Below are 24,221 nucleotides of genomic sequence, written 5' to 3'. Positions count from 1 at the left end.
AACATCAGGTGAAGACTGCGCTATGTAGCTCTCTGTCCAAGTTCTTGTAGGCCTTCGCTGAGAGTAGACAAACTTGTCTACTATGACTGCATCTGTGTGGGCACAGCCCAGGTAGAGAGGCAGCGATTATTCATACCGAGGGCTAGAATTGGAAGGTTTTGGCCGGGAATTGCGGGAATTGACCGGCACAGGTGCATCACCTAAACTTCCGGGCTCAAGCTGCCGCGGCTTGGCATCAGAGAGGGAGAAGAGGTGAGCGGATTGCTTATCCGTAGCATAATATAAAAAATGTCATACTCACCGGAACACTGCAGAGGAACAGCAGTCCAGGCACTGTCCTCTGAAGAGCGTACCTCAACGGCGAACAATAGATGGCTTCTCGAAGACAGCATAACCGAGTGAAGGAGAAAGATCTGAGGCAAGCAATGGTACTTGGCATTGAGCTACATAGCGGTTGGACCCTCCCCTCACTCTAGCGTACGAGAGCCATTGGCTATTGCAGTTGCAATAGCGTGATTCAATCAGGCTTCAGCATTTTCGGAGAAAAGGAGTTTCCCTAAAGCGTCAGCTAACCTCGAAAGGGAACTACAGCCTTTTCCATTCATTGCACTACACAAGGACGAACATCAACACTTTGCCCAGCATGGGGTCTTCTCTGCAACGTACAAAAGGCTTTTTTAGTGACCAGTCAATTGTATGCCTGTCACAGATGGATTGTAGGGGTCAAGCGCTATTCAAGCAGAGATTGTACAGCTGAGTGACTCATGTTATTCTGGTGGTCTGTTCATGAAGCATTTCATTCATCCAGGTCATTGTAGTTGGGTAGAATTTAGTTGAAACAACTGCACTTTTTTCTTCTAAAGCAAACAGTTGTTGTAAAAGATGTTTATCAATGTTTTGGTCTACAAAATTGATAATCTGTGTTCGGAATAGCATACTAACATAGTCTACTCTTACGTTTTTACATTATGTATACAGCATGTATACAGTAGCCTATAGAATTGTTTGCATACAGTACATGAATGACTTACATGACCTACATTTGTTAAAATGTGCAGTACACAATCACAGCACACTGTACAAAATACTGTATCCCACAATGCAATGCACTTCACTTAACTTCATTTTTGATGAGTGAGCCATAAGTAGCAGCCACTAATTTGAGCATATCTCTTATTTTACTCACTTTATCGGACTGACAGAAATGTTCTCACAAAATTGAAAAAGAAACGGAAAGAAAGTTTTATTTCCAACTCAATTGTTCTATGCCACTCACATGATGAGGTCATGTGACAACCATGTAGCATAACAATTCTTCAAAGCATTTATCATGAAATAATGCCTAATGTTTCCTGGTTACATGTCATCTACTTAAAATAAATATATTTTTGGCATGTGCCAAGACAGCCAGTTTCAAAATGTTTAGATTTTAAAGTGTAATCAAATGTCACACTCATAGGTTTGTTGTTTCTGATGCATTGGCTTTCATGCAGTGCATCACCCAGTCCTAGTCTTTCAAGCATGCAGGAAAACGTCATATGCAACCGTTTTTTCTCCTAGACGATGCTCATGTTGCCTGCTTGGAACACTACTTTCCTTTAGCTAAGAGTGAGTGTGAGAAAAAAGCTATGTGCTTATGTTGTTGTCCCTAAATTTTTATTATAATTTTTTTTACACAGAAAAGAGGTGTTTTACATAGTTACATTAACAACATTGCCAGAGAAAAACATTATTTAAAATTGTATAGATAAATTGCTATTCCATGAAGATGTTTCAGTGGGTTTTTTTTCCCCTAAAAAGCTGACATTTAAATTCAGCTTTAAATTCATATTATATTATTAATAACCATACATTATATGTTTATTTTATTTCTAAAATGTATGAACATTCCAAAATGCAGTTAACAATCTTTAAAATATAGTGTCACATTAATGACACCAATTCTTACCAAAATGATACTGTCCGAATTCTTCCAGAACAATCTTGAATAGACAATGGTTAAACAAGTTCAATCAATCTCCAGTTCACAGAATTCAGAAATGTATAATATATAAAATTTTACTCTACGATACGTTTAAATATAAATGATTTAAAAAAAAAAATTATAAATCATTTTAAATGCTTTGTCCAAGATAGGCCTACACCACAAAAGAAAAAGAAAAACTTATAGCAGAAAATTAAGAGTAATCTCAATAACTTTATCACTATACAAACGTTTTGATCCATCAACATTTCCTGTATAAATGTGTTCAGGTGCATCAAAAAACTAAGTCATTTCGTTACAAGAAGAATGATTTTTGAAGAATGATTTTTAATATCACAAATCTGATGTCAGGAAGGCGAGCTGTCCTCGAAACCACGCATGCCCAGCTGAGTCACACGTCCAGGCAGTTAGTGCACGGATATACTTCTCATTTACTTCCATCCATAGCACGGTGACGGGTCTCTAAGCAGCCTGACACAGGAGAGAGAGAGAGAGAGAGAGAGAGAGAGAGAGCGAGCGAGCGAGCGACTGGAGGCAGTTTAAGGGAGGGGGGCAGCAGCAGCAGTAGTCGATGCTGGTGACGCAGGAAAAACACCCAACAGCAGACAATAAACCAATGGTCTGATCTCAACACAAGCGTGTTATTTATAATCGGGACAGTCAGGCACATGCACGCGGCTGAGTAATTATTAAACAGCACTTAAATGATCCGATCTGGGATCGTATGGAGGAAAGATCCCGTTTGATTCTCGGTAAGTGGGTTTGTGTGTGAAGCTAAAGGAAACTAGCCGCTAATGGCAGATGATTTGCAAGTCAGTGCTCACTTAGCTTAGCTCGAACAGCTCAATGAACGAATTAAATACGTCTGAATATTTGTCAACGCTTATATATTTACAGTCCCCGCGCACTTTAGCAGTTCAGTCGCTTTGAAGATCTATTCGAGCTATATAGCATTTACATTTAACGGCAGCTCTGTTCGAGGAGGTTGATTTGTGGCTAAACAAGTGGTTTTGACGTGGGCAGGTCGGTTGTTTTTGATACTAGTTGATCCTTTTTAGATTTTTTGCAGGTTATGAAGTATAATATGGGCTTTTTGGATAATTAAAATGGGTGTTTAGATGTTTTAATAGCTTTAAATCCACTGTCACGAGCTGATTGTGTTTTGCTGGAGTCCAGCTGTTAGCCGTTAGCACGTTAGCTTGTTTCTGCTGCTGTATTTACATTCACTTTCGCTCTTACTTTTGAGTTATAAATTTAGATTGTATGTACCAAAACAGTATAATCTAAAGCCTCAGAGCTTTAATAACATTTTATGCATGGCTGGTTACACAGATAACCCTGTTGTAACTCTGATTGTGTTTGGAAGAGGAAACGGGCCTAAACTGCCACAGTTTCAAACTAGGCCCAATACATAATGGCTGTGTCTCGAAACCAAGTGTGCTGCCCACCCAGACAATATATATTTGGTCATCGTAGGCGCGTTTCAGATTTTAAATTGACCGAGGCTGAAAACCTTGTAAGCTCCCTTCCTTGACAACATTTTGGGCGTCATAGGCTGTCTAGGTAGCAGCTCAATGTGTTTTGTGAAACAGCCAATATCACCTCTTTTATGTATAATTCAGTATTCTGGAATATGGAGAGCTACAATATGTCTCAGTATTTCTCATAGCTACAATATTTATATTGCCGTTATGGGAAACGCCCATCTTTGTCCATTAGCGACAGTAAGGTTAATTTCCTCCCATTATCTAATCAGGTTAGTCTGTACGTTTTTATTCTGCTTGCGAGTTCTTGGGCATCTGGTGGGTTTATTATGATAAATGTGAATGGTGTGTGTGTGTGAGTGTTATAATATTAGGGAATTGTTATATCTGTGTACTGTAGTGTGATGTCACATTGTTACAGGGAAATGTTTCTGTATTCATTATGCATGCTGGCCTGTCCATAATTACTGGCAAACCAGCAGGTTAGTTTAAAAGTTTAAAAGAATCTTACTCAGTCTGATTCTGTGTGTTACTGTCTTCTGATTTGTGGGAAGTTTTTCTCTTGTATTAGGGAATACTTTTCATTGAAAGGTCAAGTCGAGCTTTGTTGTCATTTTGAAAAACCTTATTGAAGAACTCTTATTTTCCAACATTGGTCAAATGTGTTTATAAATTGTTACACTAACCTTTGTGAATTTCTGTATAGTTTAATTTGATATCCCAAGTTCTTTAAGTTAAATGGATGTTTAAAATATTTGTAATACTTTTAAAACCAGTAATGCTGTGATGGAGATTTTTTTTTTTTATAGAGATTTCTTTTCTTTTCTTTTTTCTTTTTTTAACAAAATACTAGGATTGCTCTCATTGATCAACAGCAAAGACGCAAGAGGTTTATTTGGTGCATAACTTTACAGAAATCAGTGCCCAAATGCCATGTCAGCATTTCTTTCTCATGTATGAAATTTGTGTTGGTTTGGCTTTGTCTTCTTTTTTTTTTTGTAGCTAACGAAAATGTTTTGCTCATTACAAATCAAACATCCATTGAATCGTTGAGTATAGCTGCAGCTATTCCGCCTTATTTCTATGAGAGCCATTTGGCAATTCGGTGAGTGCAATGAAAAAAGACTGCTGTTTAGGGTTTTATTACATTTCGCAGACATGCTTTATTTGAAATATTTCCTAAAATCAAAAATATTCTTTTGGATTTCTGTAGCACATCCAAAGTTGTTAGTATTAACTTACCATGACACTTAAAATTTCTTTACAGGGGTCATGAGCTGCATTATTTTATTATTTTATAATGTTTCTCACTTATAATGTATGGTCAAAAATTAGAATTTTAGAAATGAAAGGCCTGGTTTTAGCCCTCGGATTTGAACGCTCTGTTTTAACTGGCGTGTCTGCTGTGAGACTTCAGTGTAAACGCCCACTGCTGTGATTGGCTAACATCTTTGCATTTGGAAATAGCTAAGTATTACACGTGTAATTTTATCAAACTTTTAGCATGTTTTTACTATTCCAATTCTTAAGCCTACTAATTGTGAAAAGTGTTGATTAAAGCATTAGGCTATATTTAGAACTATAGCATCATATTTAAATATTTAGGTTGTGGCATGAAAGGTTGCAGTGGATAAGTTCAGTTGTGGCCGATCACAGACATGTTTAGTGCATGAATGCAGCGATCTCATCATTTTAACTCGATTCCTGCACACTAACGAATGCTTTCATCATAACTAACAGTGCAAACACAATGTAAATGAGATTCGTTGATTCTACCGGTAGTTTAGTCCAGAACACTCGCGCTGTTTAATTGACAGTTCCAGCGATTGTAAAGGAAGCGTTTCTAGACATAGTTTAACCACAGTTTAAATAACAGATTATTTTCATCTTACTAAGAGAAACAATGTGAAGTTGACCGTTTAGTCACTGGTTTGATATACTGACAAAGAATGATTTTGTGACACAAACATCTCACTGTAGGCCTACATGAATCATTACATATCAGAAATCACTTGTCACTGCACTGTTGATTTTGTTTAGACATGTACACAGAATTGATCGGTAACAGCAATAGTGACACAGTAAAAAACTTTTTTTACTCGCATAAGTGTGTTGCACCATTCCTGATGGATCCAATATAGAAGGCGCAGCATAGTTTTTAAATTTCAGGCTCTCTGCAAATCCAATGCAGCTACTGTGTTTTTTACAACCTGGCACTGCACAACATTTTGCACTCTTCAAAGGCATGTTTATTGCTTAGCTGCTCGATCCAGTGTTAGCATCACGCCCCTTATTTACCTACTACTACTTGTTGTGCTCGAATCAGTAGGCGGAGCTACTGAACTTTAGGATTTTGATGTCACCAACCTGGGAAGAAGCTCGTTGTAGTCCCTTAAAGGGCCCCTATTATGGATTTATGGATATGAAAATTATCATGTAGTGTGTAACATAGCTCTAAATGAATGAAAACATCCTGCAAAGTTTTAAATCTGAAAGTGCACCGTATATAAAGTTATTGTCTTTCAAAAGTAGAGTCAATGAAATGAATCGGTTTTCATACGAGTCATAACCCGTTTCGTTGTGACGTCAAGATGAAACATTAACGTATTGCCCGCCAACTTATTACGCACTTAAAACTTCAACCTCGTGTCGAGAAGAAAATGTATATAAAAGAAATCTGTAAATACATTTGTACAAGTAAAATAATTGTTTTGTTGATGGACATGCACTTGTTAATGCTGATGGTGAGGAACTACAGTTGCAACATCTCATATAATGTACCTCAAACTAAGTAGTCAAGTGTATCACTGAGAAACGTCCTTCTTGAGTCATCCTTGCGATGGAGGTTCGGGTTGAATAACTAGTTATTCCAGACAGTGTTTCATCATCGGACTCGCGCTCAAATTGATATGGTAAAATCTACGTCATTGTTCGTTACTGTGTTTAGTTTACGGTGTAGGAAGCCTCAGGACACGCAGAACTGACGTTGTTGTGGCAATGGGCGATTTTGTTTTCGACACGCGCGCTGTACGCGGTAGACCAATCACAAAAGATTGAGCTGTCTGACCAATCAGAGCAGAGTAGCTCGTGGAAAGGAGGGGATTTAGAGAGATTGATTCAACTGACGATTCGTTTGAGAATCATTGAAAATGTGGTGATGTGCAAATGTTTTTTTGACCTTTGATTCATGTAAACCTGTTGTAGGAGACTCCAAAACAACATTCGGAAACTTTAAAATAGCATAATAGGGGCACTTTAAATTAGGGCTGCACGATTTGGGGGAAAAGTCATATTGCGATAATTGAGGTCAATATTGCGATTACGATTGCGATATGCGATATAATAAACAAATGGTTTCATGAGTCAACTTGCTTGGTTCTAAAGGAAAATAAATGCACACACAGATTAGTGATAATCAGCCTAAAGAAAAAAGTTCTTTAGTCAAGAGCAGTGAGTGTTTTTCCCTGTTCCCTTTGTGCTTTGATTAACTTTAGCGACAGATTTTTTTTTTTGCATTTTAACAAGAACAAAACATAATTTACATACAAGAGTACATATAACCATACATGTCAGGGGTAAAAAAAAGAAATAAAAGAATAATTTTAGCGACAGATATAATTAGTGGCTACTGTGCACTGTCCCTTTAAGACCAGCCGCTGTCAGACGCGGATCTCACACGCGCCTCATTCTTTCACGAGTCATCACAACTCTTCATGTTCATCATAAGACTACTCTTATGTTATGAAGACACTCGACAAAAATACATTTTGGCATAATTGTGTGTGTTATTGTTCGTTCAAGCTCAAAAGAGGACTGTATTCTGTCATGCTGTTTTGTGCGCACGCACGATATTAGCGCGAGTCTTTCTGTCTGTCACAGTCAGGACATTCACAGGCAGCGCGTTCATTTTGGCATACATGTGTGTTGTTCGTTCTACCGCGAAAGAGAACTTGATACTGGCGCGCGTCTATCTGTGTGTGTGTGTGTCAGGAGGACATTCACAGGCAGCTCGTTCTTTATGTCTTATCGCGCATGAATGGTTTAAAAGCATTTGCATTAATAAGTGCGTTAACAGCGCTAATTTGTTTTAATATAAAATCGCAGCATTTTGCGTCATATAATCGCGTAGGCTTGACATCGCGATTGCGATTGCGATACGATTAATCGTGCAGCACTACTTTAAATTAGGACTGCACGATTAATCGCAGGTTCCATGTAATCGCACTTAAATCGAGATAGCCTAGTTATCACGATTTTGAAATTGCAAAGGCTGCCATTATATTTTATGGGCAGCTTGTCATTGATGTACGGCTCTGTAAACGCGGCTCCATCTGAAAGGACTGAGTTTTAATCACTTATAACGTGCATTTGAAAAAGGAACACGCGTCAGACAGCTTTCCAAACATGAGAAGCATTTAATAACCTCTTGTCTAACAAAAGACAACATTTAATAACATGCTTTTACTCCAAACTAACGACAGTTGAGCATCCTTCTGTGAGATGATGTGGCTTCTTACACAGAATAAGGTAGTTGTGTGTTTATTGGTCATGTTTAATCAATCAAAGCATTTCAATCTCCTGTTTATTCAGCTACAATAATAGGGATTTCCTGGAATGACGGGCTATCTACTTCTGTGGCGAGGCATATTTGGCATGTCTGCACGAGAGCGCCCTCTGGTGTTCAGATGGAGCAGCATTTACTACAGATCAGCTGTTGCACTGACAAGCTGCGCATAAAATAATCGCAGCCTTTGCCAAATCGCGTGCGATTAATTGTGCAGCCCTACTTTAAATCGATTTCTGTGAAAGAAAATATCTCCCTTTGCATTGAACTTTGAGCGTTGTAACTTTGCAGATGTTTTTATGCTCAAACAGCAACATTTCACTAACTGAAGTTTAAAAAAAGTGAAATTATAATCAAGGACCCCTTTAAACCTTTTAACGTTGTTATATTTTTGATTATACTTTATTGTGAAAATCATCCAGTTTGCTAAGAAAGGTTGATGAGAAAGCCCTCAATGTATTTGTCATGTTATTCGAGCTACCCTCACTTTAAAATAGACAGGTTTCATATTGAACCAATGTCTTTTTTGTCACTTGCATGTGGTTGTTAGTGAATTTGTTATCTTATCAGTGCTGATGTGTGCTCTGCTGCTGCCTTTTCTTTATTTGGCCTTATACCTGGGCTGTGTTTCCTAAAAGCATTGTAAGCCTAATTAGATCGTAGAACCATTGCCACCAATGGTACGATCAACTTGGCTCACGATGCTTTTGAGAAACTCAGCCCAGACCTGTTTTTTATGCTATGATTTCATACACTTTGATCCAGCCAACAGGATCCTCCTGGGAAGCATAACATGTACTATAAAATTATCTGGTAGCCTACTTGTTTTGAACAACATATTGTAGTTATTAAGTGATTGTTATACAATATATAATCATATAACTATAAATCGTTCTTCAAGAATCTTTATCAAAACGATCAGCTTTGCATTTAACATTGTTTCTCACAAGCAGTTCTGTGCTAACCATGTATGTGCACTAAATATGAAATGTCAGAATGAGCAAACAAATGTGAGCTCTTGGAATATATGTAGGCTTGGGTATCGTTTGAATTTTAACCAAAAAGGGTTATCTCTGATATCATTCACATTTATTTGATATCTTGTTGCTAAACATTTCATTGTAGCTGAATACCACGGACAAAAATCAACAGGCTAAAGAACACTTTCACAAGGAACTTTAGCCTATGGTTTAAAAACACCATAGCAAAAACAACTAGCCTAACTAATATAAATTTCAAGCAGCATTAAATACAAGTATATACTGTCTCTCAGTAGTTAAAAAAGAACAAATAAAAAAATTAGCAAGTGCACAAATAAATACAACTGAACAAAGATATGATTGAAATAAACAGAAGATTTTCAGGTATTCAGGTACAGAAACTGTAATCAAATGTAAAATAATACTTAACAGGAATATTAGGCTTCTGCCACTTTAAGAGCTGCATGGATCCAATGTACTACATGGATTACACATGTGTTTTATTTGTCAACTGTTTACGTTTACTTAAGACATAACCAACTGTGTTTACGAGGATTTGACATTTTTGTGTCTATTTGTCCATTCAAAATACACAGATTCGTGCAAAAAGACGCGGAAGAGAACTTGGTTCAGTATCATGCACCATTCAGTATGAGAGGCGGCTTTCTGTGCACACGCTTTGGATGTGCAAACAGCGGGCCAGTCTTCTTGCGCTTAAATGGTTTAAAGTAATATTAAAATGCACACAAAGGAATCGATAAGAGAAATAAAATGTATAACAAGTATCCAATTCCTGACCTCATGTATTTAAATTCCCAACCCTGATTATGAAATGTAAAGTATTTTGCATATAGATTTGTAACTATACAACATCTATACAAATGTGTCTAAACAGGTTGCCATTATAAAGAGCATGGTAAATTTTGTCTAAGCGTTTGCTTGAATAAAAACAAAACAAAAAACACCCTGTTTACTTTATTAGTGCACATACCTGGTCTTGTACAAGATATATCTGTTCCAAAGAAAAAAATGTCTTTGTGATTTTAGAATCATAATTTAAAAATCTGCTCCTCCTTTTCCCTTTTGGCTTATGTCAAATAGGCCTTACTGTGACGTAATATGAGTAATGTAGCCATTGTTATAGTTATCTCACCTTTGGTCTAGCTCCGTTCTGAAATGCAACACCTACTTTTTACAATCCAATTCCTGATAGATAAAATGAAGTCCCTCCCTATTTTTTTCTGGCAACTCAGAAATGTGTCAGAAAAGGAAGTTAATTCACATTGATTTTATCATAAGAGCGCATGAGATCTAAGCCTGGACATAGAATGAAAATGAATACAGTCTTAATTTAAAAATAAATTCTAGTTATGCTCAGCTCTAAAATATTGCATGAGCTCTTTGTAAGCACAATGAATTCTGTATCCAGTAATCATGAATTTCAGGCAGGTCATGTGAATTAATTTGTCAAAAGATGTGAGAACTCCTTTTAAAGATTGACTGATGTTAGTATCTTTATTATTTTCCAGGTTATGCAATGGTCTCTGCAACATATCCAGTCCCCCAGGTGGTGCTTTCACTTTCAGAAGTGTGCCGGTTCTCCATCGCTCCTGAGGAGAAACTGATTTCTTCTGGTGTGCCAGCGACATAAGCAGACAAGATTGCAAAGATCTGCCCCGTGTCGAGTATGACGGCCACGACCCGTGGCTCCCCTGTGGGAGGGAATGACGGTCAGGGCCAGGCTCCGGATGGCCAGTCCCAGCCACCCCTGCCCCAGAACCAGGTCAGTGCTCCATTTGGAATTCCCCCTTTACATTCCGATCGCTGTTGGAACACATCTGCCTTTTGCTGTTACTCAAGTAAAACTGTCACTGAAAATAATTTATATTTCATCGATAAGGTTTGCAGTCCCCTGGGTTGTGCTGCGTTACATTCTTCAAACCACATTTGATCTGGTTTGACAGTTGACTTAGTTCCAAAAAAAAAAAAACATTTGCTGACACTCATGGATGCAAATGTGTTTCTGTAATTGTGCTCTTCCCTGAAAGGAACAGATGTCAACAGAGGGAAAAGTTATTAGGTAGCGGTAGGACGATCCAAAAAAACGCCTCTCCTGTATCGGATCACAGTGTTTCTTCTTTAATGTATGTGCCTTCTGCATTTAAGAGATCAACATGAGCTTATCTCTGAATTGTTTGTAGTAATTGATTACATTTTTCCAGTATTTAATAAATATGAATCTTGTACACAACTTAGAAAATGCCAAAAATTCTTTGTTTCTAGGAATGTCTGTGATATAACAGTACTTTTTTGGGTGGTCAGACTTTTTTGATCACACATGGCGCTTTTCCATTACCAGTACCAACTCGGCTCGGCTCGCTTTTCGCTCCGTTTTCCATTGCAGATAGTGCCTCCACAATAGTACCTGGTCGTCATAGCGATGCCACAGGAAACTGCCGTGACTTAATCTTCTACGCGAGACACACCCGCTACCCACACACACAGGACAATGGAGGAAATCAAGTGTATGCTGTTTTTGGATGTTTTTGTTTTTGCTGTTTTTTTATTCAGGATACTCCGTCTGGCGCGTGCAATGATGACGCAGTGAATAGTGACGATTCTCTCTGACCAATCAGCAGTCTGCCGTGTTTTCACGTCACATTTTAGTATCACCTCAGCTCGCTTAGAACCTCGCCGGAGGTGGTACGAAAAAAAGTACCTGGAAGCAGGTACAGGTACAACTTTTACACAGTGGAAAACCAAACAAAGCCGAGCCGAGGCGAGCTGGCACTGTGTAGTGGAAAAGCGGCAAAAGTGTGTACATATTTTCCATGGTTTTTTTTTAGCATTGTTGGTACAATAATCCACAGCGTTCTGCTGCATCATTATTTGAATTACTTAATTGCTCATCAGCCTGTTATTATAATTGATTTTAGGTTTACTTGCCCCTAAATGTCACGGTACACGATCACAGTTTGCGTATAGTTTTGCATGAATCTCAGGTTGTTCCTTTCTAAGTGGTAGTACAGAAAAACCTGTAAAGTTGACTATATTTTATGCAGATAGTCAAAAGTGTTTCTTAAGCCGCTTTCCGACCGGAGGAACCTTTTCACAGTTCCTAGAACTATTGGCTAAAGTACCCGTATGTTCCTGCGGTGCGAACACGCCGACTAGGAACGACTTTAGTTCTAGGAACTCCATTTGGAGGAACTAATTTAGCTCCTACTTCAGAGTAGGGTCTAAACCAGCACTATAGGAACTACCCGTGACGTTAGTGTACGCTGATGACCGAACGCACGCAAAACACCAGCACCTGCCATTTTTAAAACAGCTAGATGTAAACACACAGATTATAGCCTATATATTTACTCCAGAAACTAGATACAAACATGGAAAACAGTGATAAGCCGCTTTCCGACCGGAGGAACCTTTTCACAGTTCCTAGAACTATTGGCTAAAGTACCCGGATGTCGGTGTGTTCGCACCGCAGGAACTAGGAACGATTTTAGTTCTAGGAACTCCATTTGGAAGAACTAATTTAGGTCCTACTTCAGAGTAGGGTCTAAACCAGCACTATAGGAACTACCCGTGACGTTAGTGTACGCTGATTGACTGAACGCACGTGGAGCACCAGCACCCGCCATTTTTAAAACAGCTAGAATGTAAACACACAGATTATAGCCTATATATTTACTCCAGAAACTAACTATACAAACAGTGATAGATGGGCCTCTAAACCTTTTTGCTGAAGAGAAAATCCAACGCAACTTTGAGGGGACCAAGTCAAACATGATTATGTATTTCTGCTCAGCTAGCAACACTGGACATCAACCACATGGCATAGGCTAATAACTTTTTTTTTCATATACTGTGTACTTTCTATAACAGTTCTATCTAATAACATGTTAAACAGTACTGTTATACAGATCGCTAACTAATGAACACAGAGAATGCGAGCATTGTTTGCTCTAGCGTTCTCAGCGCCGTCAAAATGAAGGTCCGTCGCTCCGTCAAAATAAAAGTCACCGTGCTTGCGTCACTCCCTTACCCCTCCTACCAGTTCCTATGGCCACTTGGCCGGTGCGAACACAAACAGCAAAACCGAGTTTGGGGGAGAGTAGTTCTTAGAACTGTTTAGAAGTGGACAGTTCCTATAACTAAGTTCCTGTAACTACTTGGTCGGAAAGCGGCTTTAGTGAGACCTTAAAAAGATCAATGTTCACCTAAAAATTTAGATTTTTAATATTCTCTTTTATTTTCATCATCAAATATGGTAAACAGAAACTTAACCTTGCATGCTTGATGCAACTTTATTGGTTCTTGTACGTCAGCAAGTATGTTTCAGCTTCATTGTACCATATTTGATTTGCTTAATGCATGTGCATTGATCAATGTTTATATGTAAAATTTACAACAAAAGCTTAAATTAAATCTGTTTATCATATGAAGTGATTATGTCACAGAAGACTTGGATTAAACTGCTCGGTTCATATTAATGTGTATATGAACTTTTTGAAGCTTAAATTTGTTTTGTGTGGACCTTTAATGGATGAAACAAAATTATAAGAGAATGTCTTAATTTAGTTTCAGAATATGGAAAAAATTGGATTTCTTCTGAGATGTATATAGCCTATGTCTTACTGAGCTTTTGGAAGCAAGGGCATCACTGTCTTTATTGTGTTTCCGATTGAATAACGCTTTAACAATGGTTTAATGCATTTGTGGTCAAAATCTGAAACCCCAGCATTATGACCAAAGAAAAGGCGAGAGGCTCCCTTTGATTTTGTTTCAGAGGGCAACTGTTACATTCTCCAGGGATAGACTGCAGCAGTGTTATCTATTACACCTGTGCTCATCGAATGCATGTTAAAAGGGAGGAATCAATGAGGATGAGACGCCTGGCAGAGAAAAGCACACCAGTTGGTTAGAAATGTGTAGTGCCTAGACATGAGAAGCAAACTGGCTATGTAGGTCAGCCAAGCAGAAGGAGCCTTTTCCAGCACACCCCCACATTTCCCAAGTTCCGCAGGCTCCATTCAGCTCTACATGCAGAGCTCCAGCCCACATGCATCCATTGACACGGCACAGGAAACTGACTCTGAGCATCTTAAAGCTGCTTTATCTTCCTTACGGTCGCTTTCATTCTTTTAATCCCTCACATGGAAACATACTTTATGCTTGCTTATAAGACACCTGAATCATTAAGGTGCAGACCCGCCGCCGTGACACAAATTCACGGACGGACATTACATTTTTTCAGGGGGGCACAAATGAGATCAACCTCATTGCATAATAACATTAATCGATAATAGGGATGCACCGATGTGAAAATTGTGGCCGATACCGATAACCGATATTAATATTGCTGTTATGGCCGATACCGATATTTACCGATGTCGATATCTCTGTATAGAAAACAAATTTTAATGATTATCAAATAAAGAGCTATTTTCCAAAACACTTTTTTTTTTTTTTTTTACTTTAGAAATGACTGATATTGGGCACCTTTACCTGTATGCATTGCAAAATATGTCACACATACGACACACATGCATTATATTGCATTGCATATAATGTGTGCTGGTCAACTTGTCTGAAATTAAGAAACCCTTAGAAAACAGGAAAAAAAAAAAACAGGAACATTGTGTACAATTAAGATAGGCTACTTAATTTATTATTCCAATATCCAAATATGATACTAAATACCACAGGGAAAAGGACTTCTATTTGTGACGTGCTGTCTTTGCCTTTGAACATTGCACATTTTAAACAGGGCACGCATTAGCTGAATAAATGTTAACAGTTGACAATGAATAGACAGGAGTCCAATAATAGCATAACGAATCACTTATTCTAAAAATAATAACAAGTAGGCTAGACGAATCCGACATATGGGCTGTGTTAACAGTAGCCTAAAACGTCCGTCTTTTAACGAATTTTAAAAACACGAATGGATAATACAAAATGCTTTCTGACATTTTGATAGAAAAAAACAAACAAGCAAGAACAAAATTTAAACTTAGCCCGTCAATTTTTCATTTTAATTATCTTCTCTCACTGTGTGCGCGCGTCCGTGTTTGTGAGGGAGAGCTCGCGCAGCACTGATACAACGGTAGCCTACTTTTTAATCCATAAGTAACGAACGCGCTAGTTTTCATACAAAATAAATATGTAACATAATTAGGTAGGCTACTTTAGTTATTATTAACACAATAACGTAACACATGAAGGCTACGTTTCTCAACACTGAGAATGAATAAATAAACGCCTGTTTCTCCACTCGGCTTATCAGTAATCCACAAATCACACGTGCCCTCACTTTTGAGAAAAATCTAATTCGAACCGGTATCAAATATCATGCAATATATTCAAATATCTACGAGTCAAAAAACGATCAATCAAAAATGTGTCATGAAGAGGGAAAAAACATAACTGCTTTAACAATGTTACTGACGGGACAGTTCTCTGTTATGCACGTCTGAACGCGGCACTAAAGACCGCTTTAAAACTTTCACAGAGACCTCAAACAGAAAGCACAAAGCCTGTCTTTAAATTTAATTTCGTTTTGTATTAATTGTATCTTAATTTTGATCAATGTTTCATCAAAAATAAATAAGAAGTAAATATTAGAAAATATTTAATCAGGACATGGAGGCAACGGCGCGTGAACTGAAGCACGTCTCAAATGAACCGAAACCTACCTGCCTCACAAACCTAAGACATATATAGAAAGCTTGAAACATCTATTTTTAAACAGAACAATTCAAAACGAAAGAAAATAGACTGTTCTATGCTTATGTCATCTGTATGAAATGTGTATTTCTCTCAGGCGTGTTCACTACTGCTAAGATCGCGAGTCGTCAACTTCATCTTCAACTTCACGTCAAATATCGGCCTGTTCACATCGGCCCTATTTTGACATCGGAACGATACCGATGTGTAAAAAAAATGACCATATCGGCCGATATTATATCGGCGGCCGATATATCGTGCACCCCTAATCGATTATGATCGATTATGAACAATGATAATGATCGACAGTGCATAATAATGTACTGACGGTAACAAGGTTGCAATGTTGAGGCTCGCGCAGCCTCTCGAGGAGAAATCGAAACAAATGAACGCAAAGCACACAAAGAAACTCAGTTAACACATTGTGGTAAAAATTCAGTTTTTATATTTATAACATGATACAGTTAATCACTCGACCACGAGTGCTGAATACCATCACGATTGAAAATATGACTGATTTCATATGACAGTTCAATAACAAGTAATTCATATTAAGTCACTTAAATTTTAGACTAAATATTGACTGTTTTTGTTCCATTTTAGCTGCGAAAATAGTTCCAATCCAAACAAAGATCACAGCAGAACCATTTTGTCTCACCATAACACTCAACCGTGTTTTCATTAGGCCTGTCACAATAACAAATTTTGCTGGAACATAAATTGTCCAAGAAATTATCGCGATAAACGATAATATTGTCGTTCTGAGACCATTTTCATTTAATATAATTATAATGGCATAATAATGCAGGTACACCTTTTCAACGATCTATAAACTTTTATTTCTAAAGAATATTAAACATTGAAAACGGAAAAACATTTTAAATATCCAAAAAAATGAACAAAACAACCAAAAACAATAAAAGCAATGGACTCTTAGTGTCTGTTAACAAAATAAATGTCTGTTAATAAATAAAATGGATGTAAACAAAATTGCACTTCAAAAAATATTAAACATTAGGCTTTAGACATTAGGCATAAATAGTGATACATTCCATAACAGGCAAAACTGACAGTTAGGACCTTTGTAAACAAAACAAAAAAAAGCCTCAACAAGCCATATCGCACAATTTTGCACTGTTACTCCTGTTACTTTGTCCTCCTGTTACTTTGTCAAGTGATTGTGTACTGTTGGGAAGACGGAGACGCGCTTTATTGCGTGTATATGCTACGCACTGAATATACTTGGTTAGGATTAGGGGTGAGGAGTGCGTGCGTATTACACGCCATAAAGAGCGTATCAAATGCACGCAAAAACTATTTTTGGCGTATAAATGGCACGAGAAATAACATTCGTGGTATAGATACGCATTTTCATGTGATCGGGCTCGCTGTCGCAACTCACAACTAGCGTCTTCTCTCTCTCCTGGCAGTCGCCGCAAACAGTCCCGCCGGCGCTTTCCCACACAAAGACCATGTGACTGACAAGCGCCGCCTCCCCACACAAAGACCATGCAACTGACAAGAGAGTTCACTCCTCCTATACACTAAAGAACCGAGAGTGGTCATCCAGTCTCTTTGGTAGAGACTGAGAGAGAGAGACGAGGAAAACAAACAAGCATGCAAATGGAATTATCGCGGCCGGAAAAATTATCGAGCTCATTTTTTTTTATTGTGCGATTAATTGACTTATCGACTATCGCGACAGGCCTAGTTTTCATTACTGAATGATTCAGCGTTTTGAACGAATCGGTTGAGCCAAAGATTCAATGAGCCATTCAGAACCCATTCATAAACAACTGGCTCATTCTTAATGAATCAGCAGTTTGAATGAATGACTCAATGACTCTCTAAATAAGACCACTTATCACCTGCTTTCCCGCTCATTATCGACAAACCAATCAAATCTGTTTAAAATTATTCTTTAAAAAATCAGAACAAACACATTTTTATTTTTATTCAGGAGTTATGTATATACAAAACGATAACTTTTGATAACAGTAGCCTACTGATTAAGAAAATCTTTTGTTCAAACAAGCAAGGACGTGGAGTTGGTGAAGGGAGACATGCTCGTCCAGGGCGTGCACTAGTGACTCACAGGGCGGGTCAGGCCCCCCAATGCCCGGCCATGGCGCCGGGATGAGTGTGGCTTTCGTTTTTTACTTTCACTTAAACCACATAAAGTGTTAAAAGGAAATCTTCTAGATTTTTTTTTTTAAAATCTCAAAATACCAAAAAAATTTAAGTAAATTATTTTACACTTATGTTTAATTTATTTACCATTTACCATCATTTATTTGCCATGAATAGTCTTTATGCTAACTAGAGCTGCACGATTAATCGTTAAAAGATTGCAATCACGATTAAAAAACCCACACAATCTTATTGCTAAATGACAACGATTCGGATGTCTATTAAACCTTGGACAAAGTCACACCGGAACATTCAAATCTATGTTTGCGCTGTCACTTACTAAGAAAGCAGTTATCATAGGTATAAATACAGGTCTTTTCACCCACACATTATCATTATTTCTGTTACAATAAAAGTTTTTAGTTTTAGTCTATGTTAGCGATCAATCTTTTTTTTTTTATGTAACTTGACATTTCAAATACAGATTGTAATATTGTATCAATTACATTGTAACACCATTAGCGGCGACAAGTGATTTAAATTGGTTTGTTATTGAATCATTCATTCAAGAGATGATGAAACAAGGGAAGTTATCACCTCTAGTAAAGTATATGTAACTTTGTTTAGTTGTCTATTCAGAATCATGATCTCTGTTTAAAAAAAAAAAAAAAAAAAATGTGATTCTCAATTTATCTGGAATCATGCAGATCTGATGCTAGACGTTCCAAAGTTGAGTTGATAACATTTTTAAAAATGTTTTCTCTTATGCTGCATTTATTTGATCAAAAATACAGTGAAAATTGAAATTTTGTGAAATGTAATAACTTTTCATTTATGGCAAAGCTGATTTTTAGTAAGCATGACTTCAGTCTTCAGTGTCACATGATCCTTCAGAAATCATTCTAATATGCTGATTTGGTGCTCTATAAATGGTTGGTTTACTGTCACTTTTAATCAATTTAATACATCCCTGCAAGATGAATAAATTAGTATTAATTTAAAATCTTGCTAATCCCAAACTTTTGAACTGAATTGTAGTGTATATTTGGGGCAAAGCCTATCATTTCATTTCATACAATTAATGGTTCAATCAAATCCAGGTGGATAAAACCACCCTACATGGTTATACTGGTAAATGCAAAGCATTACAGAAAAGAAGTGTTACGAGCATAGTTTTGCATCATCTTTTACAGCCTGTGTGGCAAACTTTGTTTAATGAGGCCACTTAATAGTGCTCTCCAAGTTTGTAGTAATGACCCAGAATGTTATCTTTGTATCTGAGTCGTGCACTTCCTCAACCTCTGAACTGTTTGCATTGCAGACATCCTCTCCCAACTCATCAAACGAGAACTCCCCAGTGAGCCCTCCAGATGAGCAGGGTCAGGGGGACTGTCCCACTCCCCTGGAGGAGGAGGAGCCAGCTTTCCCTCACACTGAACTGGCCAAGCTGGATGACATGATCAACAGGTTTGGGCTCTTATTCTACATTTGGTAAAATTTTGTGTATAATTGAATCAGGAGCACTGGAGATGAACGATAAGGATGTTGATATGAAGTATATTTATTTAGGCTATTATCCATTGATAGAGAGATTGCACATCTGTGTCTTATCAGTTATGTATTAAGTAGACTAATTACGTTGTTGTTGTTTTTTATGTACAGACCTCGCTGGGTCGTTCCAGTTTTGCCAAAGGGTGAATTAGAAGTTCTTCTTGAAGCTGCTATAGATCTTTGTAAAAAAGGTAATGCTTTATTTTTAGCTCTTGTTTGTCATTTGATATTCTTTCTTTATTCATTAGTTTTTTTGCTACTCAGTAGCAGAAGCTGTATTACCTTTATCTGCATAATCTTAAGCTTTCACTTTTGCTCTCAAAGGAATTATTCAGCCTCATTAAATGTCAGCCTCTGATAGGTTTTTATTTCATTTCTATCTCCAGGACTTGATGTCAAGTGTGAAGCATGCCAGAGATTTTTCAGAGATGGCTTGACAATATCCTTTACGAAAATACTGACAGATGAGGCTGTTAGTGGATGGAAATTTGAGATCCATGTAAGTCCTGCAACCTGCTTGATGGTGGCATTTTAATCATGCCTCCCATTTCAGAAACACATTTCATCTTTTTGTTTCCACATTAAAGTGTTTTACTAACTATTTTGCTGTCAGATCTATCCTCTCAAGAATTGATTACTTATTTGGGTGGCTGTGAAGAAACATAATGTTATTTTGGTTGCCTTCATCTTATTTGGCTGTTTGATTGAAATGCCAAAGCTTTGATCAAAGAGCTCCTTTCAGTAAAACAGAGGCAGTATTAGGACATAGCTCTGAGTCATCGCTCTCGTATAAGGCTTGTTTTCGCTCCTTAATGGCTGCTCTAGGATCAGCTTCAATGGCACTGCAAATATAGATAATGTTTTTGCATTTAAAGACTTCCCACTCACTGTAAATCAAAGTGCTTCAACTACATTTGCATTTTAGTGTATTTTAAAGCCAGAACATACTCAACACTTCTAGGGGTACGTTTCTGGCCTGACATGTTCTGTCTCATTCTTTCGACAGCGGTGCATCATTAATAACGCCCACCGACTGGTGGAGCTGTGTGTGACCAAGCTATCTCAGGACTGGTTCCCTCTTCTAGAACTCTTGGCAATGGCCACCAACCCCCACTGTAAGTTCCACATCTACAATGGTACCCGGCCCTCTGAGACGGTGCCTGCTGGGGTTCAGCTAGCTGAGGATGAGCTGTTTGCCCGTCCACCTGACCCTCGCTCTCCCAAGGTGAGAGGGTGTTTGTGCCACTGGAGAAATTTAAGATTAATCTTTTGGACCTTTATGAAACCTTCAATTTATGAATTATTGAATTGAAGGTATATATATTATTGACGTTTTTTGAAATGGTTAAACTTAAAAAGAAATGGAGACTATTCACACAGCACCTGAAAAATACCCTTTTTTTCTTATGCATTCCTATACATTTTTAACGTGTATTTTAATTTGATGGACATTTTAAGCACCAGCTACCTGTTTATGAATCTGTCTTTAGCTTTAATTTTAAATGTTTTATCCTGTATTGGTCTATTCAGTGACAACTTCCTGTTTATTTGTTTCCTGCAGGGCTGGTTGGTGGATTTAATAAACAAATTCGGCACCTTAAACGGGTTTCAAATTCTGCATGATCGATTCATGAGCGGCCAAGCTCTGAATGTTCAGATTATTGCTGCACTCATTAAGTAAGAACTATCAAACATATTGGACCAGTTTGCTTGAAAGCTGGAATTTATTTTAGTAAGGTTTGATTAATTTTTTTTTTTTTTGCAGGCCTTTTGGACAGTGCTATGAGTTTCTCACTTTGCACACAGTGAAGAAGTACTTCCTTTCCATCATAGAAATGGTTCCCCAGTTTCTTGAAAACCTAACGGATGAGGAATTGAAAAAGGAAGCAAAGAACGAAGCCAAAAACGATGCCCTGTCTATGATAATCAAATCTTTGAAGAACCTGGCTTCTCGAGTACCAGGACAAGAGGAAACCGTGAAGAATTTAGAGATATTTAGGTTAAAAATGATTCTTAGGTGAGCTGAACATTGGCTTAAACCAGTTTCAGTTTAGGCAGTACGTTAAATGGTTGTTCTTAATCATTAACCTTTTGTGTTACAGGTTATTGCAGATTTCTTCTTTTAATGGCAAAATGAATGCACTAAATGAAGTAAACAAGGTGATTTCAAGTGTTTCCTACTACACGCATCGTCATGGCAATCCTGAAGAAGAGGAATGGCTGACAGCAGAGCGCATGGCAGTAAGTCATGCTGCAGTACTTAACGATTGAACCGGAGAATGTTATGAGCCTTGTCAGCCAAATTATTTGGTCATTATCATTGAATATACTGAGCAAACGAAACTTGTCATTAAGATATATATAAAGGTCTTTAAGGCAGTCGAAATACATTTTTGGTTAAAATCTGTATCTTAACATTATATGAACATGTATTTATTTCTCGCAGGAATGGATTCAGCAGAACAACATTTTGTCTATTGTGCTGCGAGACAGCCTTCATCAGCCACAGTATGTGGAGAAACTGGAGAAGATCCTTCGATTCGTCATCAAAGAAAAGGCCCTAACGCTTCAGGACCTGGACAACATCTGGGCCGCTCAGGTGAGAGACAATCTCAAGTTCCTGTGTGATTAATGTATATTTTATGATAATGTATAATTGTTTGAAATGATGGCATTCTTACATTCTTCTTAAATTTGCTTTTAATTATAGAAAAAAATCCCTTTAACTCATTGTTTCCAATAATGCATTAAGTACCTTTAAGAACATTGATGACATTCACACATAGCCATACAATGTCTACAATATTACCAATCAAAACAAAACATTAATCTGTAAATATAATTAAATTATATATTTGTTAACGCGTTACATTTGGCAGTTTTTCTAAAATGTATGCTTTATTAGTAAAGCTTTATTAGGCAAACTGTCATTCAAAGAGGTTTTGTGATTGTAATAATGGTATTTATATCCTCAGGCTGGGAAACATGAGGCTATTGTCAAGAATGTTCATGATCTCCTTGCAAAGCTGGCGTGGGATTTTTCACCTGAACAGCTGGACCATCTCTTCGACTGCTTCAAGGTTATTTATAATGAACTGGCGATTGCAGTTTTATACATAATTATTTGTTTTTTTATTAATATAGAGACCATACGTTGGTCATACGTAGACTTTTCATTAGGACTCAGCATGTCTGTGTGCCTTGCTAGCATTCCCACAGATTACAGAATCTCTGTCTTCAAAGGAATCATTTTATGGTTTATAGGAGAGCTGGACTAATGCAAGTAAAAAGCAGAGAGAGAAGTTACTGGAATTGATTCGTCGGCTGGCAGAGGATGACAAGGATGGTGTGATGGCTCACAAAGTGCTCAATCTGCTGTGGAATTTGGCCCATAGTGATGATGTCCCTGTGGATATCATGGACCAGGCCCTTAGTGCTCATATCAAGATTTTGGACTATAGCTGCTCCCAGGTACCATGATCAACCTTGGTTAAATATGGAAAATGTACTTAATTTACTTGTAAATGTATGTAAATGGTAAATGTACTTACATGTACCAAAATTCATTTTGATATGATGTAAACGGTTGAGAATGTTAAATTAAAAACAGTGCTTTTCATCTGCTGTAGGACAGGGACACACAGAAGATGCAGTGGATAGACAGATTCATAGAAGAATTAAGAACTAATGACAAATGGGTGATTCCTGCACTGAAGCAAATACGGGAGATCTGTAGCCTCTTTGGAGAAGCCCCCCAGAATTTAAGGTAATACAATTGGTCTCAACCAAATTTAAACATCAGTAGCATTGATGCTTGTTTTAGTGCAAAAAAATAAGTGGACAAATATATTTTTGGTGTTATTTACTCATATTCAAGGAGTATTTTCATGAAATTCAACCACACATTTTAGGAAGAGCATGTAAATGTAGCAAATGTATCGTACACATCCCTGTTGTTTTTCAGAAAGAAAATACCTATTAACTTACTAAAGAGCTTAGAGGGGTAAGTGGACAGTTAATTTTGGGAAATATTATCATTATTATTATTATTATTATTATTATAACTAATTTTAAAGCTTAAGTTTGCTTTTGAATTTCAGTAAATGAGTAATTTGCTTGGTGTCTCCTGCACCATCTAATCAAATCACCAATCAGTGTCCATGGACAAGATTCATGTGTATAAAGCTTCTTACAGTAAGAGTGCTGCTGTGGGTTACATTTCATAAACTTACAAATGCATACTCTTGGTATATGGACAAGGTTTGGATCTAGTGCACTCTTCCTTTGGGATGCTTTAAACATGTGAGTCCGTTGGAGAAAAATAAAATTGCAGAGGAAGGCTGAACTCACATTTTCCAATACTTTCCAACACCTTATGCAATGAGTTTTATATGACGTCAAATTCTTTTTCTGCCTTTGCTTTGATGTCTCGGGATATTGCTTCTCTTATGTAAATTTAAGCTTTCAATTAGGGACAAGGAAATAGTCTGTTTCTATATACCTAAAAAGCCCATTGTCATACGATTTAGATGAATAAATTGCAATATAATGGACATATTAAAAATAATTAATGTGAAGGAAATTTAATTCAGTTATGTTTAATGCGTTTTTCTTTCTTTACAGTCAAACGCAGCGGAGCCCACATGTCTTCTATCGACATGACTTAATCAACCAACTGCAGCACAACCATGCACTGGTCACTCTTGTAGCAGAGAACCTGTCTGCATACATGGAGAATATGAGGCAGTTCTCAAAAGGTTTGTGAGTCTTGACAATGTTGTTGTTGTGTTTTTTTT

General features: G+C 37.4%; 1 protein-coding gene across 8 annotated transcripts in view; it reads left to right on the top strand.

The window, feature by feature from the left end:
* Positions 1 to 2,372: 2,372 nt before the first annotated feature.
* The window catches only part of usp9 (ubiquitin specific peptidase 9), a 44,072-nt gene continuing 22,223 nt past the window's right edge, over positions 2,373 to 24,221 (top strand). For 4 of the 8 annotated variants that reach the window (XM_084422147.1, XM_084422146.1, XM_084422143.1 and 1 more), the window contains exons 1-15: positions 2,373 to 2,736; positions 10,542 to 10,795; positions 19,196 to 19,341; positions 19,537 to 19,616; positions 19,812 to 19,924; positions 20,432 to 20,650; positions 20,987 to 21,102; positions 21,191 to 21,442; positions 21,528 to 21,666; positions 21,872 to 22,024; positions 22,401 to 22,505; positions 22,690 to 22,896; positions 23,055 to 23,191; positions 23,390 to 23,428; positions 24,049 to 24,182. In XM_084422147.1, coding sequence (XP_084278273.1) covers positions 10,700 to 10,795; positions 19,196 to 19,341; positions 19,537 to 19,616; positions 19,812 to 19,924; positions 20,432 to 20,650; positions 20,987 to 21,102; positions 21,191 to 21,442; positions 21,528 to 21,666; positions 21,872 to 22,024; positions 22,401 to 22,505; positions 22,690 to 22,896; positions 23,055 to 23,191; positions 23,390 to 23,428; positions 24,049 to 24,182 — 1,936 coding nt within the window. In that variant the 5' untranslated portion in view covers positions 2,373 to 2,736; positions 10,542 to 10,699. The remainder of the gene's footprint in view (positions 2,737 to 10,541; positions 10,796 to 19,195; positions 19,342 to 19,536; positions 19,617 to 19,811; positions 19,925 to 20,431; positions 20,651 to 20,986; positions 21,103 to 21,190; positions 21,443 to 21,527; positions 21,667 to 21,871; positions 22,025 to 22,400; positions 22,506 to 22,689; positions 22,897 to 23,054; positions 23,192 to 23,389; positions 23,429 to 24,048; positions 24,183 to 24,221) is intronic. The other 4 variants (XM_084422148.1, XM_084422145.1, XM_084422144.1 and 1 more) reach the window with 1 other exon arrangement.

Source organism: Rutilus rutilus (assembly GCF_951802725.1).
Source record: "Rutilus rutilus genome assembly, chromosome: 10".
NCBI lineage: Eukaryota > Metazoa > Chordata > Actinopteri > Cypriniformes > Leuciscidae > Rutilus > Rutilus rutilus.
The sequence above is the reverse complement of the archived record's forward strand: the minus strand, read 5'-3'. Positions and strand labels throughout refer to the sequence as shown.